This window comes from Eptatretus burgeri, chromosome 3, assembly GCF_056783735.1.
Source record: "Eptatretus burgeri isolate ZD-2024b chromosome 3, Ebu_testis_v1, whole genome shotgun sequence".
NCBI classification, from domain to species: domain Eukaryota; kingdom Metazoa; phylum Chordata; class Myxini; order Myxiniformes; family Myxinidae; genus Eptatretus; species Eptatretus burgeri.
The window spans coordinates 93,950,137-93,970,655 of NC_140963.1; the positions used below are offsets into that span (position 1 = coordinate 93,950,137).

A 20,519-nucleotide genomic window follows, 5' to 3' on the forward strand; every position below is an offset into this window, starting at 1 on the left:
TCTCCCTCTCCACTTTCTCATTTAAATCTACTCCCTGAAACTGATGTTAATATTATCTTCACATGCATATTTTCATTGGACTTGTTAATTCTTTGTTTTCCTCCTCAGTGTGTTGAGATTTATTCAATGTAACACCTCCAATCTTTTTCTAATCTCACTGGTTTCCATATTTATATATTTATTCATTCGCTTTCCTCCCTCTACTCCTCATCTGTCTTTCTTCCCTCTCATCCTTCTCCCTTGCCTCATTTTCTTCAACTCCTTCCTCATCCATTGCTACCCTTGAACCATCTCCCCATAGAATATCATACATATATTCATCTGGATTTCTCAACATTCTCGTATCCAAATTTTTTTTTTTTTATAACAGGAAACAAATAAAATTTCTTCTGAATTTCTAAACAGTTTGTATTTCATCAACTTTAAAGGAGGAGGAGGATGAGATTGGGACCATATTCTGTGCAGAGTGTTGGTGCTGCTTAAGCAGTCTCCTTGGCTATTGGGCACAATCCTGGATGGGTCGCCACTCCGACACAGTATACCAGCAAGCTGGCACTCATTTTGCCTACCTCGGAAGGATGACAGGCTGAGTTAGCCCCACCTGGTATTAATTCAACAGCTGAGCGGGATTTGAACTCAGGACCCTCGGATCCAAAGCTCACCACCCTAACCATTAAGCCAACACCAGGCCAACTTTGAAACCTTTTCATTATTTAACATTTTAGTTAAATCCAAACTTGTTGGTTTATTAACATCAGTATAAAAACAATATTTTATTGAACCCGGAGATAAAATAAACATTTCTATATCTTTGGAAAACATAGCTGTTTTATTTGAGGATAAATCACTGAATCTCACCAAGTTGTTTTTATCTGTAGGGCTTGGATAATTTATTAATTTATTAGCATTTTTCATATTAATATTTTTTGTTGTGTTTCTGTTGTTCAGCCTGTGCCTTTGTATAATATAAAATTTGACAAATCGATATCTAACTCTTGGTTTAGACCAAAGGTAGAACCATCTTTTCCAACATTAGTCATTTATCTTTGATTAAAAATAACTTCATAATTTTTATTATTATTGAGTTGAAATAATACAAAAAGATATAATTGACCGCAACACTTGGAATTGAATTCTTGAACTTGAAATGTTTGATAAACACCATTCTGTAAGAATTTCATGACTTCAACAGGTGCTGGAAGACCATAACTATCAAAATTATATTTTTCCTGATTATTATAAACACAAATCCAATGAGAACCGTTTCCATTATTATATTCTAAATTCATAATAATCTTTTGTATATTTAGAGAAGTTAGTTAATTCATCTCTCATACAAATAACCACATTATCTATTTTTTATTTTTTACAATATTTCGCAAGTTCTATATTTGATGTATTCTTTCCAAATACTTTAAACTACTCATCAATGCTCATTTATTTATGAGAAAGATATAATCCATTACCCCCTTTTAGTTAATTTTACACCAACTCGTGCAATAGAAGAAAGCATATCTTCAACTAACATTCTTGTTTTATCAGGTAGGCTTTCAAGTTTTTCAGCAAAATCTACAATTGCACCACTCCCACTAATTCGTTTCTCCAACTTTGGTATGTCTTTCCATCTCTTGTTGAGCCTGTATTTGAGCCTTCCTTTCATTAGCAGTTTTTACCGCTGTGGAAATACCACCCGTCAAAGCTCCCATTCCTTTGATAAACATATACCGCCATTGGCACTTTCTGACATTTATTTTCAAAAAATTATGTAAGACTAATCATAACACCATTATCTGTATTAATCTTTAATCCTGTTTCTTCCAAAAGCAATATGTATCAACTTCTGCATTCTCTCCTCTTTCAATGTGTGGAGAATTATCCACTCTATTAGACTTTATAGTTTCCTTCTGAGCACTCGGGTCAATCGCATACATTGTATAAAGTTATTATAAATTTTTTTTTTTTAAATCCAGCCATATCCAAAATGGGTTCTTTATTACCATTGCTTTCACACACCTTTTGGTAAGACTTGTATGCTTCAGCATAATCATTTTTTTTCCCAGTCAATTTCCAATCTGTCTCCTGGATAAAATGTTCCATTCAGAGAAACGCGAAGTTGTTTCACCTTAGCATTATCACTCAACACATTATTCTTATCAGTTGCAGTATCTCCATCTGGTTTCTTAAAAATGAGCCATATATATTTATTGTGGTTTTCCTTCCAGAACACCCAAATTCCATGTGTAAGTGGTTTGGGTCAGTTTAACGTGTTGGTTTTAAGATTAGGAATATATTTACGAATACACTAACTAATTTCATCAACAACAAATTTATTTTGAGCACCAAAAGCATTAGCAACACCAAAAAAAAAAAAACTATTTTAATTATCATTCCTTTGTCGTTGAAATCCAATTTTAAGTCAATACAGTACGTTATTGGAATCACAAAATCCAAATATACCTTTAAGGGGAACTGCCATGGTAAAACTATTTTTTTTTGCTTTTGTATAATCGTTATATAATTCCTTTCTTTGACTCGAGCCAGGGTCTGTGTTTGTTTCCGTTGCCACATCGGCAATAAAAGTTCGACAGCACCCTTACCCATTCTATCACTAAACTAATATGTAAATTTCATCGCTTCAGATGTATCAGAGACTTAATCAACTGCTTCCACTTCTTGTGTCCCAATATACAAATGATCTCAATCAAACATTTTCCAGAAGAAATCATTTATGAGTGTAGCGTTTGTGTTATTCCCAGCCTTAGTTTCATGTTTAAATTTTCATTCACTATTGGCAAAATTCAAGCAAGTTTGTTGATTATTTATTTCAAAATTTTTGTTCTGTTTGTATTCCTGTCATAGTCTGTTCCTGTCGAGTCTGTTCCTGTCATAGCATTTACCTGAACATAATCTTCTCTTTTTTGGTAGAGTTTGAGATGATAATTATATTATCCAAATCATACATGCTATCAATTGCTTCCATTCTTGTAATTATTTGATTAAAAAATAAGTTGTTAAAACTTTAAAAATCCTGATCGGAGTATTTTAATTAATTTCTGCCGTTCTTGGGGAGACAATTGAGTTTTGCATTTCTTAATTTCTTTTATTGCTTGTAATTTATTGGAACTCTTTTGAGCATCTTTTACACTCTTTATAGCACCTGCTAAATTTCTGATGGCAGAAGTGGTTGAACCTATTGGGTCTTTATGTTTAAGAATAGTTGAACGATACCCATGAGAGTATCAATTATCCCGTGTATAAATTGATGTCCTACACCATGTTGCCTCTTCGGTTTATAATATCCTCTACTAAGATAAATTCCCTCATCTTTATAATATGGTGAAAGGAACATCCTATCCCCATCTTTTGTAATTATTTTCTATTTTCCCAACTCGTGTTTCCTCACAATAACCATTGTATTTATTAACTGATTGGAAAACTTCAGAGAGGTGAATTCTGACATTTATAATTTCTCCATTGAAGGAAATCATACGATTATCTTGATCGGTTATCCTAAAATTTACTCTGTACATGATTTTTCCTGACGTGGGGAGATAAACCAGATTTTTTTTAATTATTTTATTTTTTTGTTCCATATTGAATTTATAACCAATTGTGGTTGACTATACACATATTTATATGTTTGTTTATATATATATATATATATATATATATATATATATATATATATATATATATATATATATATATATATATATATATTTACTAAACAACCCATGAACCCGTTGGATTCCCGTTGTGACAGCGGTTGATGGGGAAGAAAAAAAACATTTCAAGAAAAAAAAAAAGATAGCTCCAGCGAACCATACCGCTGAGGTTGTTTGCATTGATCAAATTCTCCCGAAGCGTACATGACTGAATCGTGAATTGATTTATTATTTTTTTTCGTTGCCCAATTTGAATGAAACTTGATACTGCAGGAAAATGGTGAGTAAGGTGGCCCTAATTTTTTTGCCCTATGATGTACCATTTTGGTTATTTCGGGAGCATGCATACATACAAGATGAGTTTTAGTAATATACTAGATGACCCGTGAACCCGTTGAGTTCCCGTTATGACAGCAGTTGATAAAAAAAATCATTTCAAAAATTTTTTTAAAAAAGATAGCTGCAGCGAACTATACCGCTGAGGTTATTTGCATTGATCAAATAATCCCGAAGAGTACTTCACTGAATCGGGAATTGATTTTTAAAATAATTTATTCTTTGCCCGATTTGAACGAAACTTGAGACTGCACACTGCAGGAGAATGGTGAGTAATGTAGCCCTAAAATTTTCGTGCTATCGTGTACCATTTTGCCTGTATTTCAGGAACATACATACATATACGTACATATACACAAGATGAGAGTTTTAGTGATATACTAGATGACCCGTGAACCCGCTGGGTTCCCGTTGTGACAGCGGTTGATAAAAAAAAATCATTTCAAAAAGAAGAAAAGATAGCTCCAGCGAACAATAACGCTGAGTTTGTTTGCATTGATCAAATTCTCCCGAAGAGTACTTGACTGAATCGGGAATTGATTTTTTAATTATTTTTTCGTTGCCCTATTTTAAGGAAACTTGATACTGCACACCGAAGGAGAATGGTGATTAATGTGTGCCGAAAATTTTTATGTTATCATGTACCGTTTTGGCTGTATTTCGGAAACATACATACGTACAGACATACATATTGTTACTGCTGTGGTAATTCACAAACCACCATTCAGGTCCCGTTGGTGAGGTATCTCTTAAGTACATGTGTAGTCTGCCCCAAACCCGTTGTTTATAGGGGATTAATGTGATTCATTCGGGCTGCGACGCTTTGAGTCAGTCGTTTTTCTTTTTCTATCTTTTATTTCAAACAAAAACCAACAAGGACGCTCAGTGGGCTTTCCCGCCTGTTTTTCGCGCCATTCTTCTCCGCGCTTGGTGTGAGGGAGGAGAAGCGGGGTGGGGGCAGCTGGCGCCTGATTGGTGGATGCGCGGTGTGACGCGGCCAGGGAGGAGGAACGCCCCTCTTCGAGACCTTTCTCGAAGTTCCTCGAAGGGGGTGGAGCAAAGAACGGGGTGGAGTAACGGGGCGGAGCCCCGCAATATAAAAAGGGATGGCTCTGCGAAGAGGGTTGTGGTTGTTGTTGTTGTTGTTCTTGCCAGCCTGTTGATCCCTGCGGAGCCCTTGATCCTGATGAGCCTTGGACCTTTTGGACAAACGACGGTGTGAAGAGAGAAAGCTCCTGTTTGAGGGTTCACCGGAGTCTGTGTTGTCCCGAGACCCCGCTGGTGGGACGGAGCGTCCGCCATTTCCTCTCCCTCTCCACCCTGAGTGTCGACGATTTCTTCCCCCCCTCCCCCCGTCCGCACCGAGAGAGTGCTGAAAACCCCGTTCATTCCCCAAAACCCCGGTCCGTGGCGTCGAACGCCGGAGGAGCGGGAGCTGAGGGCGCAGAGAAGGACTCGGTGCGCACACAGGGAAGTGACCACTTCTATTTCTTTTCGGGGTTTTTTTTGTATGAATCTTGTGGCGCCGTGTCTTGTAAAGTAGAACTGTATCAGTGTTGCCATGTGTTTGCGTAGTCGGTTGTAGCTCTGCGTCGTCGTTGCTTTATTGTTTTCTTCTTCCATTCGCTATATGTGCATTTCTGATTCTGTTTGGCTGTAGATGTGTGCTTTGTGTCTGTGTCTGTGTGAATAAAGTGCTTGTGTGAACTTGTTCCCCGTTTCGCTGCGTTTGTTGAATCGCTTCCCTTTGTTGAATCTCCATCTTGCTTCACGTAAAGGGTTCGTAGTGGGCTTAATACGCCCGATAAGTAATCGGAACCGTCGAGGCCGACGATAACACCGCTCGGTTATCCCGATAGCTTAAGCGGCCCGTGTCCGGAGTCTACCTGCAGCGAGGTGCGATCGCCCGGTTTACCATCCGCGTGGGTACTTAGGTAGGTAGAGTTTGGCGAACAACCTTATCCCACGCGGGTGGCCGATTGGCACGATCGTGGTTAGGTCGAAAGGCCCACCCGTGACTAGCTCCGGCATTAGTCCGAGAGGGTCACAACAGAATTGTCCGTCCAGTGGGCGACATGCCGCGATTCGAGTCACGTGGCCGTTCGCACGCCGGCGGGCGCGAATTCGCAACAATATATATTAGATGAGTTTTAGAAAGAGTTAGATAGATATATAGATGGAGAGAGAGATGGATGGTAAAAAATTTTTGCTTTTGTATCATCATCATTATATATATATATATATATATATATATATATATATATATATATATATATATATATATATATATATATATATATATATATATATATATATATTGACAATCGGGCCTAAAAGTTTGCATACACTTTGTTCCATGTTGAATTTCTAACCAATTGCAGTTGACTACATATATATATATATATATATATATATATATATATATATATATATATATATATATATATATATATATATATATATATATATATATATATATATATATATATATATATATATATATGTGTGTGTGTGTGTTAAATGTATGTATACATTCGGGCCCAAAAGTTTGCATACGCTTCAGCAGAATACAGTTGACTTCAATTTATACCTCTTTTCTCCACATTAATTATAATTCTTTCCATTCCTAGAACAATTTCGACCATTCTCTCTTGTTTTTATTAAGGGTTTCTGCAACTTTTGTCCTTTGGATGATTTTAATCACAGTTTAATTCATGATGTGACAAAAATAGCGGCTCAAAGGTTTACATAAACCAAGGTGACTTGCTGCATGATTGGCTTTTGAAAGGCCTAGAATGTTCTGACATGGCCTTCTCTCACTTGTATTGTGTCCCTGACTCTCTGCTGATTATAATTGTTATGTAAGAGGTCAGCTGGTGCTCTCATGGCTGTATAAAGGGCCTAGGTTTCCTATTCAAGCCCTATTTCCACTTGAGCCAGCATGGGGAAGGCAAAAGAATACTCAATACCTAAGTAAGAGCATTATCCAGTTGCACAAGTCAGGGACTTCTCTCGGGGCATATCTAGGCAACTAGAAGTGCCACGGTCATCTGTCCAGACTATTGGAAGTATTGGGACCTCGGGACAACCAAGATCCTTCCAAGATCAGGCTGGAAGTCCAAGTTAGCACGAACCGATGAGAGGGCATTGGTCAGAAAGGTACGCTTCAACCACAGGACTACCAAGAAACGCATGTGCCAAGAATTGGAGGCTTTAGGGACGAAGGTGTTAGTGTCCACCATCCAGAGGGCCCTGCACTGAAACGGACTAAGTGGCTGCAGAGCATGAAGGAAGCCCCTCCTTCAAAAACGCCACTGCGAAGCCAGGCTGAAATATGCAAGAAAGCACAAGGACAAAGATAGAGGCTTATGGCAGAGTGTCCTTTGGTCTGATGAAACCAAGATGGAACTTTTCGGCCACGATGACCAACAGTACGACTGGCGAGAGAAGGGAGAGGCCTTCAAACCGAAGAACACAATACCCATGGTGTAGCATGGTGGTGACAGCATCATGCTATGGGGATGTTTTGCTGCTAGTGGTCCAGGAGCACTGTATAAGATAGATGGCACCATGAAGAAGGAAGACTACTTGGAAATTCTCCAAAGGAACCTGAATCGGTCCGCTCAAAAGCTGAACCTTGGATGTCGCTGGACCTTCCAACATGACAACGACCCAAAACATACTTCCAAGTTGGTTGCTGGATGGCTTCAGCAGATCAAGGTTGATGTTTTGGAATGGCCAGCTCAAAGCCTGGACTTAAATCCTATACAGAATTTGTGGAGGGAATTGAAAAAGAGTGCAAAAGAGGAAACCCACCAATTTGACTGCACTCTACCAACACTGTCAAGAAGAATGGGTTAAAATACCTTCAGAGAACACTGCAAGAAGCTCATTGATGGTTATCCTGCAAGACTGACTGAAGTTCTAAACGTTAAAGGCTATGCAACAAAGTCTTCGACAATATTAGAGTGTGCTGTTGTATGTAAACTTTTGACCCGCTATTTTTGTCACATCATGAATTAAACTGTGAATAAAATCATCCAAAGTACAAAAGTTGCAGAAACCTTTGATAGAAATAAGGGAGAATGGTTGAAATTGTTCTCGGAATGGAAATAATTATGATTATTGTCGAGAAAAGATGTATAAATGGAAGTCAACGGTATTCTGCTCAAGTCTATGCAAACTTTTGGGCGCGACTGCGTATATGTATATGTATATGTATATATGTATATATATATATATATATATGTATATATGTATATATGTATATGTATATGTATATATGTATATATATATATATATATATGTATATATGTATATATATAAGCCTGGTGTTGGCGCAGTGGTTAGGACAGCGGCTTGGGATCCAAAAGGTCCTGAGTTCAAGCCCCGTTGAGCCACTGAATTAATACACCAGGGGGTTGACTCAGCCTATCATCCTTCCGAGGTCGGCGAAATGAGTACAAGTATACTGGGCCGGTGTATACCCCGGTTAAAATAGGTGTACCATATCCCTGTGTCATAAGAGGCGACCAGGGTTGCGTCGGGAAGGGCATCCGGCGTAAAACATGTGCCAAATCACTATGCGGATCATACGGATGATCCGCTGTGGCGACCCCGAACGGGAGCAGCCGAAAGAAGAAGAAGAAGATATATGTATATATGTGTATATATGTATATATGTGTGTATATATATATATATATATATATATATATATATATATATATATATATATATATATATATATATATATATATATATATATATGGTGTCCCAAAAGTCACATTGGGATTTAAAAATTAAATAACATTCCTGTTTTAAAAAATTTATCATTTTTATACCAAAAGAAAATTTACAAAATGGAGATAAATTTACTTTATTTATGAAAAATGATGCAGTTTAGATCCATTTTCAGCTTCGCAGAGACGGGCTCTTTCGACAGCATTTTCCAGAACAGCGGACAATAACTCTGGCTGCAGCCCTCGAATTTCTGCACAGATGTTGTCCTTGAGCTGCTGAATTGTATGTGGCTTATTATGTATACAAGCTCCTTTAGGTAACCCCAAATAAAATAATCGGGAGGCGTCAAATCAGGAGAACATGATGGCCAAGAAATTTCTGAATTTAGCGAAATTATTTGGTGTCCAAAAATTTGCCTTATAAAACTCCACCGTGGCTCGTGCCATGTGGGCAGTGGTTCCATCTTGACTGTTATTTTCAGCTCCAGTCAGTTGTTCCAGTCAGATGGTTGGTGAGCTGGCGACAGTCTTACAGCTCTGATCACTGGTGACAGTTTGTGACAGCTGTTTACAGCTCCGCACAGTGCCTTTCCACTCCTTACAGCTGTCCGTTGGTTGTGGCTTCTGGTGGCTCCTGACGGTGGGTGACGGACCGTTCCTGCTCGTTCTGCTCGGGGCCTGCTCTTGGCGTATCTGATTATTGGTGCCCCTGGTTCCTGTGGGTGATGACGTGACGTCGATTGGTGTTCGAGCCTGTTTGCGAGTGTGTGTACGGCGAGGCAGGGCGCTGGCAGTGGACCAAAGCATGCTCACTCATTTTGGGACATTTTATTTGACGCACGACGACTTCTACCTTGGTAAGCCGAGACTGGATTTCTTCGCCACCCTGCATGATCTGCTGGGTACCCTTGTCTCGTGTTTAATTACTAACTAAGGCATAGTGATAATAATCTGCTCTTTGTCTGTTTTTCTTTCATTGCCTGATTAATTCTTTATTTGCTTAAGATTATTTCGATTGATTTGAATCGACCTATTTTCACCACAAAGAAATATTAAGTTCTTCAGTTTATTTACTTTTTCCTTATTAATAAATTCCTTGTTGACGTTTCAACCTGTCCGTGCTTGTCCTTTCCTTCCATTGATCCAGCATTGTCCGAACCTAGATAGACCGGGAGATAATTCCCAAACTAATTAACCTGTCATAGTCGACATGCACCAGCGGTAAATGCCCAACCGCCCTAATCAAGATAAGATTGGTGCATTGCTGAGGGCGCCTGCCCCATTCAGGAAGCCACGTGACCTCTAGTTAAATGGAAAAAGTTACACAGTGGACACTGGAACTCGTGGTTAACTGATTGGCATTCGTGGTTGTAAAGCAACCCACCGTACCACAAAGTTAATTGTGAGCAGTGGCCCCAGGTCCGGCTCTTCAGAGGAGAAACAGGGATTAATCCCCTCGTAATACACTCGGTACCCGTGGGTGTAACATATGCACACACACACACACACACACACACACACACACACACACACACACACACACACACACACACACACACACACACACATTGTGTCCCAGAACCCCCATTTCGCTACTACTGGTGGCGGTAAAGCTCACCTACTTTTAACAGGAAGACTACCAAGATGCATTTACCTTTGGCTGTTTGTCAAAAGCTGTATTCAACAATCCCCATTTGCAGTGAGGAATTTGATTGACTTCCTTATTGCAGGACGAAGCAACACATTGTGGACGTGATCAGAGCGCAATCCGGGGAAACATTGCTCGACATCTTGAAAACACCCGCCAAGTCGGAGCAGGTGTGAACTGCAGCGATGACACTTTGTCCATTGTTACTTTGGTGGCTCAATGCACCACTTGTTTCACTGTCCAAAAGTAAAAGACCTTCGCTTGTTTATCCTGATGCTGACAATGAAATTGCCAAAGTTTAGATCCAATTTATCACTTTCTTCTCAATTCACCCTCTCACCCTCTCACCCTCTCACCCCTCACCCACCCAATCAGGCGATTGCATATGAGCACATGATGAGGAGACGGCTTGGACGGACGGATGAGAACTGCAGTTCATCACTAGAGCAAAAGAAAAACAGTGTAATGAAGAACCTTCAGATTCTTGAAGCTTCCACAATGATCTCAGCTGCAAACAACTACCAGGAACTTGTTAACGAAATTGCAAAGGTATGTTTATCCTGTAAAAGCTTATCCACATAGATGGGTGGGGGTGGAGGGGGGGGGTGGGAAAGCGAAGATTTAAAAGTAAAAGGAAAAAAAAAATATGTTGAAGAGGAAGATGAATCGTAGTATAATAAAGGGGCTGCATCAGTTCCATTTGGAATCCCCAAAATGAAGTGTGGTTCTTCAAGTTTCTGTTTTGCAGCAAATTTGGTAAATTTCTGGGATGTTTGGCTATTTCGTTTTATTTTTAATTAAGAAGTAATGGCTATGTTAAAAACTGTCAGCCAATCATACAGTGAAACGTTTGTGGACACAAATAGATCGATAACTCATTGGAAAGATCTTCCATAGCCGTGTGGCATGCCTTCTTTCTTTTTAGAGAGGTGGAGATGGGTGAGGTGGTGGAGGGTGAAGTGTGGCATTGGAGTAGAGGGGAGTGACTTTATTTTTGAATAAAATTTAAATGCTTCACTTCTTGATTCCTCATCACATCTGCTGCAATGTCAACTTGACAATTTCTGGCCCAAGCAGCAGAAATGTTCAAAGTGGAATTGATGGGAGCTAATTTGAAGCCATATGCTTATGCAACCCTAATAAGTGAGCTGATTTGCATCTCTGATAAACTGTACATGGTCCCTTGAGGTGAGAACTGAGCAGAGCTTTTGCAGATTGTTACAGGTCTAAAATTGACATTGTACAATTACTTTTATGTGCCCTTGGCACAAAAGGACTTGAGAAACCAGCGACGCCATCGGCAGCGCAGGAGGGTGGAGCTGCTGAAGCTCCAGCAGACTCTGGATGCCTTGACGCGCAAGGCAACATTTTTTGGGGAGCAGGCGGATTATTACAACCAATACATCCACACGTGCTTGGACAACCTGGACCGTGGTCGAAAGTACGAAATGTGTCAAAGGTTTTTCGTAATTTTCAGATGGTCATGTCACTTTTAATTTTTACTGACGTGACTCCGCATGCGGCCTCGGTACAGAATATCCCGGCATACGGTGCACACTGGAAACACCAGGCATAACAGGAAGGCCAAGCAGATGACTCTGCGCTACACGGCAGCGCGACTGCACGAGAAAGGAGTTCTGCTGGAAATTGAGAACCTGCAACAAAATCAGTGCGTAAATATGATCAACAAGGTCTAAACTTCCCTTGTATCTGGTATATTTGCCAGAGCACTTTGATAACAACAAAATAAAGACTTTGTATGGTTGTTATACCAGCTACCTATAATACTTTTATGGCTAAGTGTTATACCAGGTGCTGAGAAATGTATTCCACACTAGTTAATTGAATATGTTGAAAAGTTGAAGAAATTGCATTGACTACTTTTCTGCAGGTTTCGGAACGTTCAGTTTGACATCACTCCAGCAGAGGAGATCGGCAGTTTTGATGTGAAAGCCAAGTTCATGGGAGTGAATATGGAGAAGGTGCAGCTTAACTTCCAGGTGAGTTGCAAACAAGGTTGAACTCGAGAATTCTTCCTGATCAATTGAAAGGTGTTGGGGGTACTTCAAAAGATATCTTGTGCTGACATCACCATGAATAGACCGTCAACGGACAAAGAAATCGATTGTTAAATCTGTGCATGCAAAATCTGCTTACGAGGCACCCCGAGCAAACAGGTGCACAAGTATATCATTATTAATATCTGACGGCATTGTTGAGAAGGGCGCCGTCTTATCCTTTTACCTAAAAGGCTGTCGCAGTGATATGTGAAGTTTTGTATTTAAAAGCAGGTTAGTAAGTGGATTAAATTTTTTGCAGATGTTTGTTTTCAGTTTCCTTTTTTTGAAGCTCTTCTCCATTGTGAACTTTTCACCCAATCTTGTAAAATGGCTCTTGGAGGAAGTACTGGCAAAGCCTCATGTATTCATGTTGGTGACAAGCTTCCAGGTCGAAGCATAAACCTACTACAAAAGTGATTACAAAGTTAGTCTTGATAATCTTTTGCATGCTAATGGTTGGGATTTGGAGTATGGACTCTGATTATGCTGGCTGTTGGTTCATGAGCGCCAGCCAGTGACCACTATATTCGTTATGTCTGTGTCTGTCTATCTGTTGGGTAGTCAATCTCGTCTACCCTTATTATCAGTATTTCCATCGATATGTCTCTGTCTGTCTGTATGTATGTCTGTTCGGTCCAGTGCTCCGCTAATATAATGGCGATTTCGATGAAACTTGGTTGGTAGGTTCATACCATGACCTAGTTGTGTGCAAATGAGAACCGTTGCCGTGGACCCATCCGTTGCCTAGCAACGAACCTTTGAATTTTTCAAAAAAATCTCAAATTAATTTTTTCAAAAATCGGGCCACGAACGACTGTGGGCAGTACATTCAGCCATATTGTCAAAAATTTCTAGCCGGATCCTATGAAAACTGTCGGAGAAGATAGACCTTGAATGAACCCTGGTCGAAAACAATAAAATAACGAAGTTCGTTTTATCTCGGAGACTATGAGTCAGATATACATAAAACTGGTATGGAAGGTTCATGGTATGTCCTCGTTATGTGTGAGAAAGAACCGTTGCTATGGACGCTTTTGTTGGCTCGTAACGGCTGAAAAACGACTAAATTCGACTTGATCGACTACCCATGTCTGCCTACCAGCTTGTCTGTCTCTGTCTGTCTGTCCATAGCATAACTCCATGGACTTTGATCCGATCTTGATGAAACTTGGTTATGTGTTTGATATCAATGTCTCGGTGTGTTTTCCTGGATGAGGGTGTGCTACGCCCATTGTGGGTGGAGCCACGCCCAAAAAATAGCCATTTTTAGGGGGTAGTCAGATTTAAAATATATCTTCTCCGAGGGAATTGACTGAATGGAATGGGTACTTCGGTATTTGAATAGCAAAATGAATTATCTAAAACTTGTCATTGTCCGATTTTTCATTTTTGTCCCAAGGTCAAGGTCACAAGGTCAAAAACTTATAAAATTGCCAATTTTGACATAAAAATCATACAACCGCCCAAACTTTGAGAGCTCGGATGACAATATTTTTGATGCATAATCTTGAGGTCATTCCCCACCTAACGTCTTGAAACCAGTTTGCTCTATCTCGAACACCTTGCCCGTGGTGCCCCCTTCAAGTTTGTTTTTACGCTGATTTCATCAAAGTATGGAACATCTGAGGAGTGCGAAATGCCATATAGCCTATATGAAGTTATATTGTTCCTGGAATGTTCCAGAGGAAGTTTTGCACCAAAGGTCATAATCCTTGACCTTTGACCTTTGAACGCCACAAAGGTCAAATTTTCAAAGTTGTGGGAATCTAACCGGGTTTTTGACCTTCGACGAACTAACTCCAATAAGCTGTAGCACGTATCCTCTTTCCTCATTTTAATGTCCACACCATTGTTTTGTGACCTTTAAAGGTTATGCAAAGGTCAAATTTTGAAAGTTGTTGAACGAAACCGAGTTTTCGACATTTTGCAGCTGATAACCTGCCACTCGTACCACATCATGTTGATCATTTTTATAACTTGGTCACATTGTCTCATCCTTGACTTCTGAAACAATCTACATCGTCAAATACCGCTCGTGAACCATTGTCGTCTTCAGACTTATTTTTATTTTTAGTGCAAAATATGAAATTCAGTCCACAACCTCTTAAATTCCAAAACCAGGCACTTTTAGAGAGAGACCAGGCAGCTGTATTCTCTAAATTTAATACCATGCATCTGCAATGTTTATTGGCTGACAGTATAGCTTGTAGGTGCTATGCACTCACCTTTGAGCTGTCTATCCTCGGTTTGAATCTCGACCCAGCTATGCGCTCACCCTGGTGTTTTACGTGCAGGGTGAGGCATCAATGTGTGAGTCGTCCGTCGGAAGGACGTCAAACCAGAGGACCAGGCTACCAGCATTGTACGTCGGTGGTCGTCAAAGATCCCACGGCGTCTTTTGCGAAGAGTTGGCAAGTTATTGCCAGCACTCTGAACAAAATACAAATCCCAAACCTTCGGTCAATGCATGGCCTGACCAGCTTGGTCGTGAAAGACTCCTGCTGTAAAAAAAAATTTTTTTTTTTTTTTAAAAGTGTTCCCTGGCAGACCAGACCCTACATGGTGGGAATAATTGGGGGCATTAAGCAAGTAGTCAATATCTGCAATGGTCGTTAATTTAATTTTATGCCAGATGCTGGAAATGCAGGATATATTTGCTGCTAGTTGGTCCTGAGGTCACAGCCGGCCATGAATTAGACGTTTCACTTTGACGTTGTCATGACTTCGCCGTCTCATCTCCCATGTAGGATCTTCTTCAGCTCCAATACGAGGGAGTGGCCATAATGAAGATGTTCGACAAGATAAAAGTCAATGTAAACCTCCTCATTTTTCTAATAAACAACAAGTTTTACGGCAAGTAGCCTTTTTGGCCTCCTTTTTGCCCTGCCTTTTTATACCAAAGTAATGATCTCCAATGTATGTACAATTGGTGGACTTGTAAAGCTTGTAAGTGTACACATCACTAATGCCTTTGCACTTCAACCATTTTTAATCGATTTAAAATGTCTATACTTTTTGTTTTCTCTTTTTAATCAACCATTTGTATGTAATCATGAGTTATTGTATACAATGTGTACATGAGAAATAAAGATTGTTACCTCAATCTCTTGTTTCATGACATTTATTGTACCGAGACAAGAGGCAGATTGCATTTGATGGAAAAACTCAACCGTTGATGCGACTCGCACAGTTCGGTGGCTCGAAGCACATCTGATGGAAATGCTTTTTTACATCTTTGCTAATACGAACAGAACATTAGGAATAAATACACAATACTTTCACACCGATTAAAATATAATAATTAGTGCGTGCGTGCATGTTATTTTATTATATATATATATATATATATATATATATATATATATATATATATATATTAAATACATAAAAAAACGTGCAAATACTGGAGTGGTTCAGGAAGTGGGAGACTTGTTGAGACACCTGCATTGTCCAGGTAAAAATGAGGCACAAATACTGACATGGCTCAGGAATTGGGAAAGGTGTGAGAGGGAGCAGCCACCATTACATAGACCTCTGTCTTCAATGGGTTATGCAAAACATTAGTAGTCGGTTGGGCCACAGAGCACTTGCAAGTTTAGGTTGGAGCTAGCTGCTTCACAAGACCAACAAACAGTTCCCTCACCCATCCAACACTGTTTGAAACGAACAAAAAATAAAAGCAAAATGTAAACAAAGGAAACGAACTATTCCTTGCACCGACTCGTTTCAAATTGCAGGAAGACGTGACCACAGGCCACAAAAATAATTCGAACAAATCCACTTTTGGTCTACTTGTCTGAGAGAAAACCTGCAGTACATTTTACACAGTACAGCAGTACACACCGATTCAGGTTTCCCCTCCCCTTCATGCTCCAAATCTGAGCGATGACCTTTGAACAATTGTACACTCTCATGTAGTGTTTATGTGAATTCAGCATCTTCAAAACTTCTGACATCAACAATTGAAATGAATACCAACGTGACTGAAGTAAGCTGTGTAATCATTTTTAAAATAAATAAATTTCACGACTTGACCAAACCTTAACTGTTTGCACATTTCTACTGATTCCTTCGTTTCCAAGATGCTGTGGTCAACTCCAACCACCTATCCTAGTGGGCCCTGTGTTGTAAGTATTCAAACTCGCTGTTTGCTTATTGCAAACAATCAACATTAATTGGGGAACAGGTTCTGGAATAGCTTTTGGCATGAAAGTGGCAAAATTAGCCAATTGTGTGTCTACACTTTGAGTTAATCTATTTGCTCACCGTTTTGTAAATTTATGGCCTTCAATGCTGTTTTCGAGGAAGGAAACAGAAAATGGTTGGGCTAGGGATAGGGGAAAAAACTTTTTGACCCATCACCACAAGTCTTGGGGGGGGGGGAAATCTGACTCAGCACATTGTTGATTTGGTAGTGACCATCCAAGAGTGTTCACATGTTTCGATCAACATATTCTCTGGTGGGAAAATGGTGCACTCTGAAAACAATGACCACCATTGTCTCTGCCACCAATGTTGATGCACAGCTTGGTATTTTGACATGCACATAAGGAAGGGTGAGGGGTGCTTGGAGAACATCCACAAACTGCATTGTTAACAGGATGATAAACTCTGGGGAAAATAGAGAAACCAGCAATGAATCTCCAAAAAATATTGATTTGTGGGCAATAATTATAAAATCGTGGTGGGTTGGTGGGGGTTTATTTTGGAACTTATTCTAGTTGATGCTACAATTAACCCTTTAAATATATTGGAAGTTGGTATATGATTAATGTAATACATTTTCTCATGAATGTTCCCAACCAACTGTTCTCTGCTCAAAAATTCATTCTCCTTGACCTCATGTCAAATGTAATGTACACAATCACCATGAATAATGGGGCAGCACAACCAAACTTGAACTCTCTTGATGTACTTGTGCTTAAGATGTCATGACATTTTGGATGTTTCTCCACTCCTGCCTTTATTGCGAAAGTATGGCAAGGGCCACCCATACACCTTGTACTACTGTTGGGAAATGGTTTCAGAATAGCAACATTAAAACCTGCAGTGGTCAGCACAGTGTCGACTTCAAGCCAGTCGAACCACTTTGGGATTCCTTGGAATCCTATAAGCACCAGTCGTGTGCACAATCCAACATGGAACTTGCACTTGCTGTGGAGGAGGAAGGAATGCTGTTGGTACAACTCTATACTTAATCCCTACCAACAACATAATCCGGCATATTTCCTTAGTCCCAATACTTTGATAATATAGTGTATATTATTTACACCGTTATAGCTCTGTTTGTACAATCCCTGCTGTAACTTTTTATCTGGATATTTGCCCCTTAAGGCCAAAAGCCACTCGAGGGGTCATCAAAACTATTGGTGAATTGATTGATTTCTTTTCCTTCATTTCTCTTCCCTTCAAAGTTCAAATTAGACCCTGAAAAGTGTTATTAGGCTGAGCGAAGCAAGTTTGAGGCCATTTATTCCTGCCATATGAAACACCCTGAAACCCATTTTCATTAATTTATTTTTGACCACCGGCCACACTTTCCATTCAATCATGCAACTTTGTTAAAATTATCCATAGGTAGGCACTCCCATGTTGAAAGTTTATTTTGAATCGCTCAAGCAGTTGCGGAGAAGACCAATTTAAAATTGAAAAAGTGAGGACGAAAAGGAAAAAAAAGAAGAAAAAAAAAAGAGGGTCTTGGCCGACCATATTCCACACCATGGTCAACAATAGTTGTGGATGCCTATTACTAGTTACAGCTGTTCACACTGGTCACCAACTGCATTGAGTTTAACTGCCCTGAACTCATCAAGCACTCTGCACCTGCAAACAGAACATGAGAAGTGGATTATCCTCGGCCTCTTGTACCAAGCAGTGCTTGGTAAGTTGGAAGCGTTGTAAAGCTGTAGCCTCCAACATTCATTTTGAAAGAATTACAATGGCAGAGACTTTTATGGACAAATAACTTTTTAAATGTTTGTCTTCCAAAAGCATTTCGTTTTTTTCTTCCAAGATCGGTTCCTTTCCCAAACCTTTTGGATTTTGGTCACTCATTGGAGTAGAGGAACTAAAACCTCCACATAGTTGATTGGGAAAAATCCAGACTGCCCTTGTAGCATCCCCTCAAACCAGTTATCATCGATTTGGTTTGTCTACGTGATCACGTCGCCCTCCTTGAAGCCCAACTCTCCGTCGTTTTCCGGCTCAAAGTCAAACGAGGCCTTGCATCTGGGTTGGTCCGTCGGCACCGACGATGCTACGCGGGAAGGGAGAAAGGCATGCCAAACTATTTTGCATCGTGTGGTTGTGCGATTGATAGATTTACGCACTTCCGAGAGCTTTTGTCTACATTGCTTGCATACAAAATTAACCTGCAGCATCAGAACTAGGCTTCCCAAAGTACAAACCAAATCTGAACGTGTCCTTTCAACCGAGACCTTGAGAGCAGCACCTCTTGTAAGACTTGAATACTTTGATACTGTCTGCAGATATTGCAAACTAATCTCAATTCAGCAAATTAACTCTTATTATTTTGAGTACTTGTATTGAAAGTTCAACATGATTAAAAATTAATCTTGCCTGAAAAATAATCAAAACGAGCAAACGCATATAATGCTTCAGCTCATGGAAGAGTGAAAGGATGAGAGGGCAGGAGCATACAGACTGACAATGAGAGGGAAGATCAAATGTATTGTTACGGTTTTGGAAAACTTACCCCAGGCAAAGAGCATACATGGACACTGAGGTGACCCGAGGATTAGTTGGGTTTTTTTAGGTCATCTCTTTGAGCATGACCTAATAATATGGGTGTCGATGTCCTTCCGTCCGTCCGTTCACAATGAAGTTGAAGCGGGAGATCTGGTCATTAGTGATCCTGATAGAGGTCGATGAGACGTACACGATGGTATGACTTTCAAGGTCACCCAAGGTCAAGGTCACGAGGCCTTTGAAGTTGCGAAAATGACGATTTTCAAATTCTATCTCCTCCGCCATTTCTCAAGCGATCTTGAATTTGATTGTAGCATATGAATCTATGGGACAATCTCTAAATTTGGTCGGGCCGGATTTTCGATATTCGCTTTCGTTTTCGTGTCACGTGACTTCAAAGTTGGCAAAAAAATGCGAAAATGACGATTTTCAAAATCTATCTCCTCCTACATTTCTCAAGTGATCTTCAATTTGATTGTGGCATATAAATGTATGGGACAATATCTAAATTTTGGTCGGGACGGATTTTCGAATTTCGCTTTCGTTTTCGCGTCACGTGACTTCAAAGTTTGCAAAAACTGCCCTACCTTCAGGAGGCTATATATTCTCTACTGGGCATGGTAAAAGTTAGTGAATGGTGTCATTGCATTGCAGCTGACCTTGTATATTTATACATTTTCCGCCGAAGGTGCAAAAGTTTCAAAACCCGAAATGTAAACGTCGGCATTTATTTTCAAAATATAATTTCGTGCGCTTGCGCCAAAATGCCGAGTCATCTTTAACCAAACTGCGCAGTTCGAGCTGTGCAGTAGAACTGCGCAGTAGTCTTTGGTCATAACTGAACATTGAGAACTTGTGGTATTATAGAGATGACCATCACCCCCACACGGGGGTATTTTTTTTCATTCGTCTTTGTGTAGGTTCCTTGTCGAGTGGCTGTTCGGTGAGCATGCGTTGGTGAGGATGCATTTCCTAGGAATCATGTCTTCCCTTACTCCCCCCCGTCCCTCACCCCCCAATACTTGCAATCTTTCTTCCTTCTTGAGAAAAGAAGAAGATATATATGTGTATACAGTATATGTATATACCAATAAAAGGCAATGCGTGTGAGTGTGTGTGTCTCCTCCATCACTCCAAAACTATAAAACCTAGCAGTCTGAAACTTTTCATACATACTAAGAAAACTCCAAGGAAGTGCAAGAGTGAAAATTGGGTGTTTGGGTTAATTAAAACACCCCTTTTGAAGATAATTAATGGCCTTATTTAATTATATCCTTCATCAGGCGATCTTCAGCCACCTCGCTTTCTGGGGTCTTAAGGTGTTTCCTGGGTTACCTTGCTGGGGTCTGAAGCCACCATATT

The 20,519-nt window shown here is 39.9% G+C and overlaps 1 protein-coding gene across 2 annotated transcripts in view; it reads left to right on the top strand.

The window, feature by feature from the left end:
* The window catches only part of IQGAP2 (IQ motif containing GTPase activating protein 2), a 101,181-nt gene extending 85,629 nt beyond the window's left edge, over positions 1-15,552 (top strand). For both annotated transcript variants that reach the window (XM_085874551.1, XM_085874552.1), the window contains 6 exons: positions 10,472-10,559; positions 10,765-10,938; positions 11,664-11,830; positions 11,924-12,058; positions 12,281-12,389; positions 15,197-15,552. In XM_085874551.1, coding sequence (XP_085730677.1) covers positions 10,472-10,559; positions 10,765-10,938; positions 11,664-11,830; positions 11,924-12,058; positions 12,281-12,389; positions 15,197-15,310 — 787 coding nt within the window. In that variant the 3' untranslated portion in view covers positions 15,311-15,552. The remainder of the gene's footprint in view (positions 1-10,471; positions 10,560-10,764; positions 10,939-11,663; positions 11,831-11,923; positions 12,059-12,280; positions 12,390-15,196) is intronic.
* Positions 15,553-20,519: the final 4,967 nt, after the last annotated feature.